Source organism: Silene latifolia, chromosome 11 (assembly GCF_048544455.1).
Source record: "Silene latifolia isolate original U9 population chromosome 11, ASM4854445v1, whole genome shotgun sequence".
Lineage (NCBI taxonomy): Eukaryota > Viridiplantae > Streptophyta > Magnoliopsida > Caryophyllales > Caryophyllaceae > Silene > Silene latifolia.
In genome coordinates this window covers 171,778,727-171,795,271 of record NC_133536.1, presented here as the reverse complement: position 1 = coordinate 171,795,271, position 16,545 = coordinate 171,778,727, and the positions used below count along the sequence as shown (strand labels likewise).

The following is a 16,545-nucleotide window of genomic DNA, read 5'->3' as shown; positions in this document are numbered from 1 at the left end:
GAGTAATTAATTAACTGCTAATTCCATAAATTTGCTACACCAAAGAGACAAAGGCATAGGCCTTAATTACTCATTTTGGGAACGTCCACTCTCAAGTCTCAACTCCCCAAATCGTGAGTAATAATTCAACTAATTCTAACAATACTCTTTAAAGTAATTTGTACTTGGTTTTTCATTTTCATTCGTATAAATATGTGGCTATTAGTATATTAAATACGGAGTAATAAAAATGAAAACAAACAAAATAGAAATAACGGATTGTCATAAAATAATTTGGAGTATACTTTGTCAACTGTCACTGCAAATAAGGTCATAGTTCTCCATAAAAATTACACAAATAATTGGACAAGGCGGTGTTATATTTTGAGACGATCTTTTTCTTTTTTTAAAAAAAAAAATTACTCATTTAGTGCTAAAAAATGAGTCGTGTTTTTATATAACGGGACGACCTCACATAAAAATTATTGTAAAAGGAAATGTCCGTTTGACTTATTTATTACCCCATGCTTATTTGTTTCATCATTTATTTAACTTCTATATTCTTTAGGTGAGATATTTTAATCAAATATAAACAAATAAGTGGAATAGATGAAGTCATTTATTTAACTTTTATATTCTTTGAGTGAGGTATTTTGTTTTGTCATTTATTTAACTCTAATTATTGTTACTACTATTACTCTTTTACCGTTATAAAAAAAAGGTATTTTTTACAGCCTTCTCTCCTATTCAATGTCGTATACTACCGAAATAAAAGTATTTTTTACAGCCTTTTTTTTGTTTATCTTTATTATTGGTTTGTTTTATCATCCTACATTTTTTTTCGTATTGATCATACAAGATGAATGAAAATAGTTTTATTTTAACCGATACATTTTAGTAGTCTATCAATTTAGCCCTAGATACGTTTCATTCCTAGTTCCGCCCCTGGAATGGTTCTCTTAAGAAAAACAAATCGGCTAATGAAACAACTGTTGGACTTTTATATTATTGTATGACATAAGTTAACACCGTTGAAGCTTCAATGGCAAGTAATCTCAATTTGAAGAGCTTTTGATTTAAACCACGAGATGAATGTGCTAATGTCCATTTTAAAGACGTGTAAATGCAGCTATTTTATGATAAAATGTTATTATTTTCTGATGAAATGTTGCCATTATTTTTAGGGTAAAAAAGTGACAACTTTAGTTATAATATTTTTTCATTAAATGATGACATTTAGTCCGTCTTATTTCAGACCATCTGAAGCAAGATTTATTGTTTGGCAAGAGGCATCATTTGAAAGCTTTTGACCTCATTCCTTTTTCCGTCAGAAACTTGGACAATTGTGTGTGCGCATATATTCTAAAGAAGTAAATTCGTGTGCTATTGTCACAAGTGGTGGAAGGTCGATACATGGAACAATTCCATTTTCCATTACTGGAGTTGAATTGACGGACGTTTCATTTTCGAGGACTTATACCCAGGATGTTTTTGTGTCCATCCTTTAATTTGTTGAAGGTACATTCAATGCATTTCATTAATATTCCAACTTAAGAGAGCACTATCGTTGGTTCTTACTTCTTAGTATAAATAAGAGATTATTATTGAGTTTATTAGCATCAACATTCCTTCCTTATCTCTGAAAAATATCCCTTCTTAACCTTTTTTCTTCGTTTTTTTTTAAATGAAACTCATAGCCGAATTCATAAACGAGGGAAATTGACTCCCGTTAAAATATAGGTTGTTATCAAATGAAATACCAATAATTCGTACTTATGGGGAACATAGGTATTTATCAGTATTTGACCTGATAGGTATGAATTTGGATATGGAGCATTCAAGAATCTTCAACAAGGTCTATCAAGGGACAAGGGCTCGAATATTTCAAGTCTGTTAAAACATTCTCATTTCTCTCCTCTTATCTTGAATTTTTATTTATTTAATATATGCCCCATCCACGTTCAACATCATATAGAAGGTTCAATTTATCTCATTTAAAATTACAGTCAAAATAATTAAATATGTTAAATTCGCATGAAATGAAAAAATACCAGAAAAAATTATTAAAGATTGAAGAGATTTTTATAAATAAAAAAGGCCAAACAAAAAAATAATTTCGTTGAAAAATAAAATGATCGAAAAAACATTATGGAAAATATGCATAGACAAAAAATAACAATTAAAAATGTAGGAATATATTCTAAAGAAGTAGGACAAGTGTTGAAAATGTTTTGAAAATGTAAGACAGGTGTGTGTGCACATATATTCTAAAGAAGTAAATTCGTCTGCTATTGTCACAAGTGGTAGAAGATCGATACATGGAACAATTCCATTTCCCGTTACTGGAGTTCAATTGACGGACGTTTCATTTTCGAGGACTTATACCCAGGATGTTTTTGTGTCCATCCTTTAATTTGTTGAAGGTACATTCAATGCATTTCATTAATATTCCAACTTAAGAGAGCACTACCGGTGGTTCGTAGTATAAATAAGAGATTATTATTGAGTTTATTAGCATCAACATCCCTTTCTTATCTCTGAAATATATCCCTTCTTAACCTTCTTTCTTCGTTTTTTTTAAATGAAACTCCTAGCCGAATTCATAAAGAGGGAAACCGACTCCCGTTAAAATATAGGTTCTTATCAAATGAAATACCAATAATTAGTACTTCTGGGAACCTAGGTATTTATCAGTAGTTGACCTGATAGGTATGAATTTGGCTATGGAGCATTTAAGAATCCTCAACGAGGTCTATCAAGGGACAAAAGCTCGCATATTTCAAGTTTGTCAAAACATTCTCATTTCCCTCCTCTTATCTTGAATTTTTATTTATTTATTTATGTAATATATTCCCCATCCACGTTCAACATTATATAAAAGGTTCAATTTGATTCATTCAAAATTAGAGTCAAAATTATTAAATATGTTAAATTCGCATGAAATGAAAAAATACCAGAAAAATTTACTAAAGATTGAAGAAATTATTATAAATAGAAAAGGCCAAACAAAAAAATAATTTCGTAGAAAAATAAAATGATCGAAAAAAAATTATGGAAAATATGTATAGACAAAAAATATAAATTGAAAATGTAGAAATATATTCAAAAGAAGTAGGACAAGTGTTGAAAATGTATTGAAAATGTAGGACAAGTGTGTGTGCGCATATATTCTAAAGAAGTAAATTCGTCTGCTATTGTCACAAGTGGTGGAAGATCGATACATTGAACAATTCCATTTTCCATTACTGGAGTTGAATTGACGGACGTTTTATTTTCGAGGACTTATTCCCAGGATGTTTTTGTGTCCATCCTTTAATTTGTTGAAGATACATTCAATGCATTTCAGTAATATTACAACTTAAGAGAGCACTACCGTTGGTTCTTAGTATAAATAAGAGATTATTATTGAGTTTATTATCATAAACATCCCTTCCTTATCTCTAAAAAATATCCCTTATTAACCTTGTTTCTTCGTTTTTTTTAAATGAAACTCCTAGCCGAATTCATAAATGAGGGAAACCGACTCCCGTTAAAATATAGGTTGTTACCAAATGAAATACCAATAATTAGTACTTATGGGGAACCTAGGTATTTAATAGTAGTTGAACTGATAGGTATGAATTTGAATATGGAGCATTCAAGAATCCTCAACGAGGTCTATCAAGGGACAAGAGCTCGCATATTTCAAGTCTGTTAAAACATTTTCATTTCCCTCCTCTTATCTTGAATTTTTATTTATTTATTTATTTAATATATGCCCCATCCACGTTCAACATCATATAGAAGGGTCAATTTGACTAATTCAAAATTAGAGTCAAAATAATTAAATATGTTAAATTCGCATGAAATGAAAAAATACCAGAAAAATTTATTAAAGATTGAAGAAATTGTTATAAATAGAAAATGCCAAACAAAAAACTAATTTCGTAGAAAAATAAAATGATCGAAAAAACATTATGGAAAATATGCATAGACAAAAAATATAAATTGAAAATGTAGGAATAATCGCCTCGAATAAGATCTATACATACTTTTTCTTTGAAAATTCTTATAATCTAGAATTCATACATACGATATACTTTTAACTAAGACTAAACCAATAACATTAGGGTCAATATTTATTCATAACAAAAATATAAAATAATGTTTTTATTTTAATAACCTAATATTTTAAATTGATAATTTTTATATTTAAAAGTGTTTTAACGTTTTTCTTTAATAACCTGCGATTTTAAATTGATAACTTACATATGTAACTATGTTAGTTTTCATTGTAAGATATAAAGTTATAAAAATAAAATAAAAAACTTAATATATTGATGCTTTTGTTCGAGCTTTTCTTCTACTGGGTCTAGAGATAGCAATCGGGTCAATCGGGCCGGGTCGAGTCGAGTCATATCGGGCCAGTCGATATTTTTCGGCCGAGTTGAATTCGGGTCGGGTCATTTCGGGTCAAATAATGTATCGGGTTGGGTCGGGGGGTCTGGTTACTTCAGCTAATTACTTCAACTTTTGACCATAAAATTTAGTTTTTAATTAACTGTGATATCATATATTCATAAGTTATTTTATTGGATGATGGTTTAATCTATTGTGATTATTATGAAAACGAAGTCATGCGTTGGGAATTTTATTAATTTATTTTGACGTAAATAAGTTATCTTGTTTTGATTTTTCTCACTTTTTTAATCTTGATAAACAAAGCCGTGCACTAATTGTTTCCATATGTAGCCCCCAGGTTGGGTACTTTGCTTCAAGAGTCAAAGATCTTGCGGAAAAATTGGTAAGGCTCATTAGTGAAGGTCGCATAACGTATTTTGATGATCAAGGACTAACTACAGTGAGGAGGCTCAATCTGAACTCCTATCCGCATTGTCCCTATCCTATATTAACATGCGGAATGACGAAGAATTATGATCCCACCAACAATCACGTTAGAAGGGGGTACTCACGGGTTACAAATTTTAGATGAGGACAACCAATAGCAGACCCTTAAGGCTCAACAAAATGCGTTGATTGTTACAGTTGGAACCCAAATGGAGGTATGAATTTATGTACAAAAGTAACTATTATGAAAATAACTATTATGACGCGGTGGTATTCTTCGAGTGTATGCACTTATTAGTCTTGATTTAAATTGCAGGTTGTGAGTAACAAGATACTGAAAGCACCCGCTCATAGAGTGGTTGTGAACGATCAAGGAAAAACGTACATCAATTTGTTATGCCATAGCCCTAGATAATTTGTGCAACGTGGAACCTGCTGCCACTGGGCTCCCAGGAGAAAGACTCAAGCACTACATAAACTACACTTATGATGAGTATTTTGACACACACATTGTAACGCCCCGAAAAGCAAGCAGGTAGCTCAAAATAGCTCTTTTATTAATAATAGACAGCAGTAAAAATAAAAGCGCGTCACCGCCGTATTCCCCCTTCGGAGAATACAAGGCTAAACAATTAAAATAAATAAACTATTAAAGCTTAAAACTATTTACAACTTATACTTATTATCCTTTATAATGTCAAATCCTCACACTTGACCTTCCCCGATACTTGTACCTGAAAAAGAGTGAAAGTAACGGAATCAGCCAACCACAGGCTGAGTATGACTCCAGTTCCCTCCACCGGTCTTAGGTCATATCATATATTCATAAAATTCTCCTTATTACCATATATCATCCAATAAAATAACTTACCAAAAATACAGCATTCCATGTTAGGAACCAACCTGGTATCCCAAAAAGATTATATGACTACTATACCAACAGGATATATATTCATATGACACTACTACCGGTATACCATTACTGAAGACATATAGACATTACCTTTTTTCTCATGGGCCAACGCCCTGGAGCTAATGTTCCCTTTTTAATATGGGCCAACCCCCTGAAGCTAATGCTCCCTCTTTACTATGGGCCAACGCCCTGGAGCCAACGTCTATAGTACCAACATTGCTCCCTTGTATGGAGCCAACGCTCCTACTGTGTACACAATTTTTATTCCCCTGTAATGTCATCTCAAACCAATAATCGTATCCTGAATGCTACAATTGGCCAATTATGCAATATGACAAGAGTAACCTTATCACACTAACATACTTATAAGACGATAACCTATATAACATGTGAGCAGTATAACATTCATAAGATAAAATTAACAATAAAACTAATATAATGGATTATTTCTAATCTCTTATTTCAAGGTAAATAAAGGTAAATAATTATTTATATCGACAAAGGGTCCCGAAATCATACCTTAATAGGTATATATGACGGAGAATAAGGAGGAATATGGACACAAGATATTCTATAACTATCCCGATGAAAGCACAAGACCCCTGCCTCCTCCCTTTTTCTCTCGTTTTTGCGTAGGATTGTGATTTGATTTCTCTTAATTTTTTTTTATAATTATCTAATAGAGTACAAAAATCGTAACGGTTCCGACTCATATACTCTTAGACAAATTACTAAAATGGAGCCGTCTTCGTGTATACAGAAAAATATACGAGTTTAGTCTATAAAGTTTCTAATGGTCCTATTATTATTATTATTTTTTTTTTTTTTTTTTTTTTTTTTTTTCCGAAAGGTTAGGATCATTTCTCATTAAATATGAAAGAGGATAAAGTACAAGATCCAAAATCTTCTACAAGGGAACCATAGAGGTCACCTTTAGCCATGAAAAACAACAAAGTATAAAACGAGCCATACAATCAAACTACCCCTGGATATGACTCAAACGAAGAGTAACAAGGTACTGAATCTTCCAAATGATACTTGCAGGTGGAGTATTCACACCTTTGAACACCCTTCTGTTGCGTTCATTCCATATCTGATAGATGGTACACAAGAGAAGACATCTACGTTGCCTCTTAACCAAGCTCTTCCCCCTATTATGGCCCTTATACCACGTAGATATAGCAGTCATACTGATCATAGGAGGAATAGCCAGCCACTGTGCCACAGTACACCAAACAACAGCAGAAAAAGAGCATTCAAAAAAGAGGTGTAAAGCACTTTCAGAATGGCTCTCACACAGCACACATCTGTTGGCTATTATCAGACCTCTCCTGCTCAGATTATCCAAAGTAGGGAGCTTATTCTGAATTGCAAGAAGGCCAATGATTTTATGATTTGGATAGTTGAATGAGTCTCCCACAGTTTTAAACATAGGAAGGATAGACCCTTTCTGCCTTAGCATTTCATAAATCTGCTACTTGTAGTCAGGATAGCATAGCAGGTTTTTAGCATGATCAATGGTACCTGCTACCTGAATTAGAATGTCCCTGCAAGCAATAATGTTACTCCAAAACCAGGAGTGAGCAGCAGTAAGGCAAAAATCCCAGAAGTTTGCACCCCTAAGAATGTAAGCCCTAACCCATTGCACCCAGATATTAGGAGTATTAGTTTCAAGTTTATGTATCCAAGACATCATCTGAGACTTATTCCAACTCAAAATCTCCTTAATATCCACTCCTCCTTCCCTGCCAGGCTTGCAAAGACTATCCCAGCTTTTAAAAACCAATCTTCTTTTCCCATCCTCAATCCCCCAAAGGAAATCCTTGCAAAGTTTATGTATCTTCTTAGCAATCCCTTTAGGTAATAAGATACTAGCTCCCCAAAAATTTTGAATCCCAAAGATAACTGAGTTTATGAGAGCCACTTTGCCAGCATAACTCAGAAGGTTATTAGCCCAATGAGAAATCTTACTACGGATTTTGTCCATCATAGGAATAAACATTATTTGAGTAAGCCTAGCTCCAAATAAGGGGATGCCTAGATACCTGACAGGGAAATATCCCTCAACATAGCCAGTAGTGGAAAGGATAAGCTGCTTCACAGCAGGAGAAACTCCTCCAAAATATAACTGAGATTTCATAGGATTGACTCTAAGCCTAGACCAAGCAGCAAATTGAGCCAAGCAACAGTCAACAGCCTGAATAGAAGGTAGATCCCCCCTCGTAAAAACCAGAAGATCATCAGCAAAAATTAAGTGTGTGAGCTTGACCTTCACACACATGGGATGGTAAGAGAAGCCAAGATAAGTAGGAAGCCTTCTGAGCAGTCTAGATAAAATTTCCATGCAAAGAGTGAACAGATAGGGGGAAAGAGGGTCCCCTTGACGAAGCCCTCTTTTTCCAGGGAAAAAACCAGTAGGACAACCATTTACATTTAGAGAGAAGTAAGAGGAGGTGACACAAGCAAGGACCCAGGCAGAAAATTTAGCAGAGAAACCAAATCCATGAAGACAGTTGGCCAAAAAAGACCAACTGACAGAATCAAAAGCTTTTTGTATATCCACTTTGAGGATACACCTAGGTGCGAGGAGACTTCTATGATATTTAAAAGCTAATTCATGGGCCAGCATAGAATTATCAAAGAGATCCCTCCCCTCAATAAATGCAGCTTGTTCCAGACCAACCAAATCCCCCAACACAGTTTTTAGTTTGTTGGCCAAGATTTTGCTGACCACTTTGTAAATTACAATGCAGCAGGAAATTGGCCTAAAGTCTTTAACAGTCCTTGGTGCCTCATTTTTAGGGATCAAAGCAATGAGAGTAGAATTAGCAGAGCGAGGCATCCTACCCTTTCTGAAAAATTCCTGAACAGCATGAATGAAAGCCTTACCAGTAATGTCCCAAGTATCTTGAAAGAACCCTGAGGAATAACCATCCACCCCAGGGCTTTTATGCCTATTGATAGAGGAAAGAGCATCTCTAATTTCCTCAATAGTAGCCATGCCATCCAAATGAGTCCCAATGGGAAGAGTATTAGAGGGGAAAAGATCATTAGGCAGGGGGGCATGATTCTCCTCAGTCCCAAGTAACTGAATATAATAGTCCACAAAAGCTTGAGCCACCTCATTTTGCCCCTTACAAATATGACCATGGGCATCCTCAATAGTACCAATAGTATTTATACTTCTCCTAGCAGCAATACTGGCATAGAAGTACCTAGTATTAGTGTCACTAAGAGTAAGATGCTGAATCTTAGCCTTTTGAGCCAGAATTTTCATTTCAGCAGCCTTGATTTTAAGATAAGAAAGAGTAAGAATCTTCTCTTAAGCCAAAAGAAGTTGATTAAGAGGGGAGCTTTGAAGAGAAAACTGGCACTGAGTCAGTTCAGCTTTAGCCTCAGCCACCCTCTTGGCAATTACAGAAAACTCAGTAGCATGAATGGACTTCAAAGGTTCTCGCAGCCCCCTTAGTTTAGAGAACAAAGAGAAGATTTTAGTACCAGGCACATGTCTGTTCCACTGGTCAGCAATCAGCTGAGAGAAGCCTTGGGAAAGAGCCCAACAAGTAAGATATTTAAAAGACCTAGGTCTGGTGTTATTCTGAGGAATAGTAAGAACAACAGAAGCATGGTCAGATACACCAGCAGGGAGAAAAGCCACAGTTGAAGAAGGAATTTGTAAGAACCAATTAGTATTAACCAACAATCTATCCAATTTTGCCCATTTAGGAGAGCTATCTCGCTTATTGTGCCAAGTGAAAACCCCTCCAGTGTAAGGATGATCAGAAAGAGCACAATCAGTAATACAAGCCCTAAACTCCAGCATATCCTTTTCATGAATAACACACCCAACTCTCTCATCAGCATTTAAAGAAACATTGAAATCTCCAAGGCAAGCCCAAGGGAGAGCAAGGCCTACAGAGAGATGTCTCAAACTATCCCATAACACCAGCCTATCAGGGGCCCTATTAAAAGCATAAATAAAGGTAACCACAACCTTCAACTGAGTAGCATGAGATAGAAGGGAGCAATGCATAAACTGAGCCCCACTATCTAAAACCTGCACATGAACAGTTGAAGGATTCCAAAAAATCCAGAGTCTACCACTATAGTGCTTATCATAATTAGTAACTAAGTGATAATGGCGAAATTTCTTCCGGTGAATAACACCAACATAATTTGATTTTACATGAGTCTCAATAATACCTCCACAATCAACCTTATGATGTTGCAGGAAGCCTAAAACCTCCTGCTGTTTTAGGGGGTCTGTCATCCCCCTCACATTCCAGGAGGAAATGATCATTGGGGGGGGGGGGGTTGCCCTCCAGGCTCAATCTCCACAACACTGCCAACTTCCAATTCAATATGAACATTCTCTTGCTCCACATCAAGGTTAACAATAACAGGAGCCTCCTCAGAAAGCACTGAATACTTATTAGCCAGAGTAGTGACCACAGTATCAGTTTGGGGAATTGAATTCCTTTTTTGAGAGCCCTTCTTAGCAGGTGTACTACTAGAAGCTGCAGTAACCTTAGCAATCGGGATAGCAGCAGGAACAGGTTCCTTGGCCTTATAGACCTGCTTTGGCTTATTCCTATTGCATATATCCTGAGTGTGACCAATTTTTTTGCAGGTATGGCAGAAATGTGGCACCCATTCATAAGCTATCTTTTGGAGGACAGTACCTCTGTAGGGAGTTTGAAGTGTCATAGCCTTTGGTAATTCCTTAGAAAGATCCACCTCAACCAAAATCCTTGCAAAAGCAATCTTACTCTTGAGAGTGGTTGGTTCATCTGCACAGATAGGCCTACCTACGAAGCTGGCAACCTTACTAAGTGCAGCCTGGGACCAAAAACAAGGGTCAAGATTGGGGAACAGAACCCAAATAGGAACTGTGGTCAATTCAGCCAATTCCTCAGCTACCGTGGGTGACCATGGCTTAAAAACCAGTGGGTAGCCATTAACATTCCAGGAACCTGTCTGTATAGCATCCATATCCTCTTTAGACAGAAAGCGAAAATAATACCACCCACGAGAGAAGTAGAGAACCTCAGGTGTAGTGATATGGTTCCAGTGCTTAGAAATTAGAGAATTTAATTCCACAATTGAAGTTTGTCTGCCCATAACTGTCCCCACCAAGGTACAACTCCAGTACTTAATTTCTGTAGCAATATCAGCTTCATCTATGGTCACCTCTTTTTCCCCACCCCTGACAAACGACAAGGTCATCCCCTTACTAGATGATTTCAGGGCCTGAACATAAGGTTTTTTCAAAGGAGGGTTTGGAGCCACCGTATTAACCACATGAGTCTTCTCAGAGGGAGGAATAGAAGATACCTTTTTTGACACAGCTGATGTGGAAGCCCCATCAACTACCACCGGCGTCGTAACTGGAGACGAAGGTTCCATGAAATCACCAAGAACTGCAGAGCCCGGAGAACGATTAACAACCCCATCTTGTTTCCCTGCAACAACCTTTACTGTAGATCTAGTATTGCGACCAGCGACCGGAATTTTGGGCGGCCGGCCCCTCGGCATGCCGACGAGACTCTCAAGTTAGGGTTTGAGTGTACCACTCGAAATCGCGATTTTCAGAGAATTTTTAGAGAGAGAGAGGAGAGTATTATTATTATTATTATTATTATTATTATTATTATTATTATTATTATTATTATTATTATTATTATTATTATTATTATTATTATTATATTATTATTATTATTATTATTATTTATATTATTATTATTTATATTATTATTATTATTATTATTATTATTATTATATATCTTAAAATTAATTTTATTTGGGGTATTACATTTTACCCTCCTTAAAATAAGTTTCGTTCCGAAACTTGAAAATAGAAACATAGAAAAAAATTGAAAGTCCTCTTTTTTTGCAATAAATTTTCAAAATGTACCAAAGACGAACTTTGAACTAATTAAAAATTTTCGAAATACGTAAAAAAGTTTGAATATCAACATTTCGAAAACTTGGAAACAACACCGATTTGAAATGAGCGGAAAGATATGAAGTAGAATCCGAAAGGTATAAAATCTCGAAACTTGACTAAACTATGTCTTACTCAAAAGTTTAAAAAAATTTATTAGAATATAACAAAAATCTTTCAATCATATTTATAATATGATTAAAAAGCATATGTCTTATATAATGGAAGGCACGAATTCCCGTCGCGAACAAAAATTCGAGTAATCCAATTCAAAGACAACTCATTCATGCGTTAGTTAGCGCTGAACCGGTTATTAGATGCCTCTAATAACAAGTCATAACATCTCACCAGCCGCATAAAGTTAAAGAAAAAATTGAAAAATTCACTTTCAAATTCTTAGTAAAAGTAAACCATTATTATTTATTTATTATTATTTAAAAAAAAAAACAAAAAAACAACCACAATTTTGAAAATAAAAGACTAACTTTAACTAGTTAGAAATGTTCGTAATACGTGAAACTATTTGAATATCAAAACTTCAATATCTCGGAAATAGGACCAGTATCTAATGAGTAGAAGGGTTAGTAATTGTGCTAAAGGTAAAATATCACGATTAAAATGATCCAAGATACTATAGATAATATAATCGAATTTATTATAAAAACACATATTCTGTTTCATAAGACAATCTTTTATCATAAGACCAAACCATTTAACTAAAACCTCATCATAAATAATGACAAAATATCCTTTAAAGTAAAAGAATAAAAATCTCAACTACCCTAATATTAATCTCTAAATGGTACTAACTTATTCCCAATTAAATATCAAACTTAGTTAAAAGAACACTCATCTTAAAGTCTACTTCTCCAAGATCAAATTTCAAACTCGCTTTGACATCATGATGGCTATCAGTTTAAGATAGAATTTGGTCAACAATTCACATTCTCAACTCGACCTACCCCAAAGGTTCAATAATCCAGGCTTAACAAGAATCCCCAAAATTTAAGAAAGATAACCCTATATAATGCATCCTTAAATTCCACATTCCTCACACTCAACCATACAAACAACTCCAATCTTATGTACTGTAAAGTTGGTTTGACCATTTGCATTCAAAGTCAATCAACGTCTTTTAAATAAAGCCTTTTGTCCATCCTATTCATTGATAGTCAACAACTATCTTGAGACAGTTAGCTAAGAATAGCGAAATAAGTATACTTTTTTTTTCCACACCAAATCTGGCTAACACCACCACCTAATCCCGTTCTAAACTTTGGTTAGCGGTCTAAACAATAATATCTCAAATCCTCAAGCACCTTAATCACAAGTCATAAAAAATTGAAGAAATTAAAAGGTACACTATCTCCCACTCTCAACCATAAACTTAATAATTAATCCACTCTTATCTCATTACTTAATCTTTCTCATTATTTCAACTCATAATACAATACGTCCAAAGTAACCAGTTATTATATTTTCACCGTAAACCATAAGTCAGGAACAAAGGTAAGTGAACTGTGAAACCATAAAACAATATTTACATATTAATATCGATTTCAAATAATATATCAACTTAATAACCTTGGTCACTTCTGAACCGTAACTTAGCACACAAGCCCCCCCTCCTAATTCAATACCAGTAACAATTCCATCTACATATTAAGGAGATATTGTCAAATGTTCATTTAAAGAAATGTTCAACCCTGAGAGTAAATACTCGAGTTACTCACCTGGAGGCCAAGGTCAAAGTTTAGCAATTTAACAATACAATACAAGAAGAATCTCTTGGTCACATTATCACGTGTCAAGAATGAAGTCATATTTCAATTGTCAAACCAAAAGTGCTTACAAAAATTTCATGGTCCAATAAATAATGAGTTTACCAACTCAGGCTATATATATGTGTACTTGATGATCTATTTTTTTTTTTTTTTTTTACAAACCAATAATTTCCGTGTAAAATTAAACCATCCCAGTGATCATCGAAGGCAAATAATTTATCTCCAATAAGTAACCAAGTTTCATCTCACTACTCCGTCTCACTCATTACGCTGTCTCGTAATATTATACTCCAAAGTAACCAAGTATCGCATTCTCATCATCGACTTTAAGACGAGGACAAGAGGTGAGTGAACTGGCGGATAAAACCGCGAAACAATATTTCCATCTCAATATCGATTTCCATCTCATAATAATATAATTCAATAACCATGGTCACTCTGGACGGTAAACACAATATGGCACATAGGCCCCATAACTCAATACCAGTAACCAATTCTCATCTCAATTTCAATATCAATATTGTCATGGTTCAAAGAACCGTTCTCAACACTCAGAGTATAAACTCCAAGCTACTCACCCAGTAGTCGAGGTCAAAGGAAACGACGGTAAAACACAATATTAAGCAATAAAACCCAATCTTGGTACCATACGAGTACATGCCTGAAAACTAACATCAAAGTTTATATTAATTGGCCAAGTAAATTCCAATCATGCGTGTGAATCATTACCTTAGGCACTAAGCTTGATTATTGCATTCAAACCCCAAATTTGTGAATTATCTCACCTTCACATGCCTGATCAGTTTATTATTTTCACAATAATTCTTTTACATAAAACGTGTAATCCTCAGTAATTAACTCACTTTATATACCATTCAAACCTCACCAAACCTATCTCACCAAACAATGACAATCTACAATAATTATTACTATTATAAATTTAATTCATATATTATAACAACTACCATCAAGTAGCTAACAAATATCATCATAGAATTTCAATTAAGAAAAATGGTTAGCATATACTACATACAACCCCGAACAATAATAAGATTAATAAGATCGGTAGAATCGTGTTACCCCACACGTTCACCTCATATTACTAAAAGTCTGCATCCCAAAGGGTTGGAGTGTATGTCAAAATCCCCTTCCTGTCTCTAAAAGATAGAATCCTTACTTATCTATGTAGTCATTAAAGTTTTAGCTTATAGCTTATAATGCTACTATATAGAACATAAGTTAATATTTAAGTTTACTTACAATAGCGTGCCACACACTCATACAGACTTATCTTACAACCAGTTATTATAAACAGTTACACTAACCCAAACTACTTATACATACCACTCCTCCAACTCTAACAAGTTTACATACGATTACATATACACTAAACAACCAATGGGTACTTACAACAAAAATTTTGGTTATTTAAACCGTTAGTCTCGGTTGGTTGGGTCAAAAGTCGAGTAATCTTTGTCTACTCATCCTCCTCATCTGAATAGTTCATCATCCAATGACTAAACCCTGGTTCAGATGGGTCCACATCCTCCTTGGGTCTCTTCTGAATGGGAAATTTTCCACACAATGGTGCTATCACAATACACTCTTTACTCGTGGCAATCTCTTTTCCTTTCCCAACTGGTGAGTCTATCACGATAACCTCATTCATCTGCTTCTCCCACTCGCTACCCTCATAGGTCTCATTTCCCCATTTCTTCTCCCACTCTACAATCTTGGGTTTTCATATATCAATATATGACTCCTCTATAGGAGAATCGTACCCCTCTGGGATTGGGGCATCTCCAAAGGGTACGGGGATTTCTACGGGCATCCCACGCTCCTCTTCGATTGTCTGGGCGAGTTCCCTTAGTGCCATAGATACCAAGTAAATATCTTGGGTCTCTGGATAACCATTCCCACATCTTAGGTGAAATTCCTGGATTTTATTCATATAATTCTCCCTTAATCTACCCCAAGCTCCAGTATGTGGTAAGGTAAGGATTAAAGCTCTCCCTCGCACGTACATATCATGAAAGGTCGAGCTATGAACCTCTGCATAATAATTCATGTAATTTTCCAAACGTAGCAGATGCTCTTCTAGCGGTCGAGTAGTATCCATAGTTAACTCAGAAGGGTGGATATTAGGAAATTTAGCCATCGCAAACTGTCAAGACAAAATTTAGGAAACAAATAACATTAATACATACAATTAGTTTAAAAAGAAATATTAGTAAACCTTTACATAGAAATATTTACTTCCTACCCCAAAATTTCTACCCAACTCTCATCAAATTTTAATTTGTTTTAAGCAATCTAGACTTTTCTTAGGCTCTGTAACGCCCCGAAAAGCAAGCAGGTAGCTCAAAATAGCTCTTTTATTAATAATAGACATCAGCAAAAATACAAGGGCGTCACCGCCGTATTCCCCCTTCGGAGAATACAAAGCTAAACAATAAAAATAAATAAACTATTAAAGCTTAAAAATATTTACAACTTATACTTATTATCCTTTATAATGTCAAATCCTCACACTTGACCTTCCCCGATACTTGTACCTGAAAAAGAGTGAAAGTAACGGAATCAGCCAACCACAGGCTGAGTATGACTCCAGTTCCTTCCACCGGTCTTAGGTCATATCATATATTCATAAAATTCTTCTTATTACCATATATCATACAATAAAATAACTTACCAAAAATACAGCATTCCATGCCAGGAACCAACCCGGTATCCCAAAAACATTATATGACTACCATACCAACAGGATATATATTCATACGACACTACTACCGGTATACCATTACTTAAGAGATATAGACATTAACTTTTTTCTCATGGCCAACGCCCTGGAGCTAATGCTCCCTTTTTAATATGGACCAACGCCCTGGAGCTAATGATCCCTTTTTACTATGGGCCGACGCCCTGGAGCCAACGTCTATAGTACCAACATTGCTCCCTTGTATGGAGCCAACGCTCCTACTGTGTACACGGTTTTTATTCCCCTGTAATGTCATCTCAAACCAATAATCGTATCCCGAATGCTACAATTGGCCAATTACGCAATATGACAACAATAACCTTATCACACTAACATACTT

The 16,545-nt window shown here is 35.0% G+C and overlaps 1 protein-coding gene across 1 annotated transcript; it reads right to left on the bottom strand.

Annotated features, from left to right (window-relative positions):
* Positions 1-6,698: 6,698 nt before the first annotated feature.
* Positions 6,699-7,181, bottom strand: LOC141614356 (uncharacterized). The gene has a single exon (XM_074433106.1). The coding sequence runs from the start codon at positions 7,179-7,181 to the stop codon at positions 6,699-6,701; it is 483 nt and encodes a 160-aa protein (XP_074289207.1).
* Between the last annotated feature and the right edge of the window lie 9,364 nt (positions 7,182-16,545).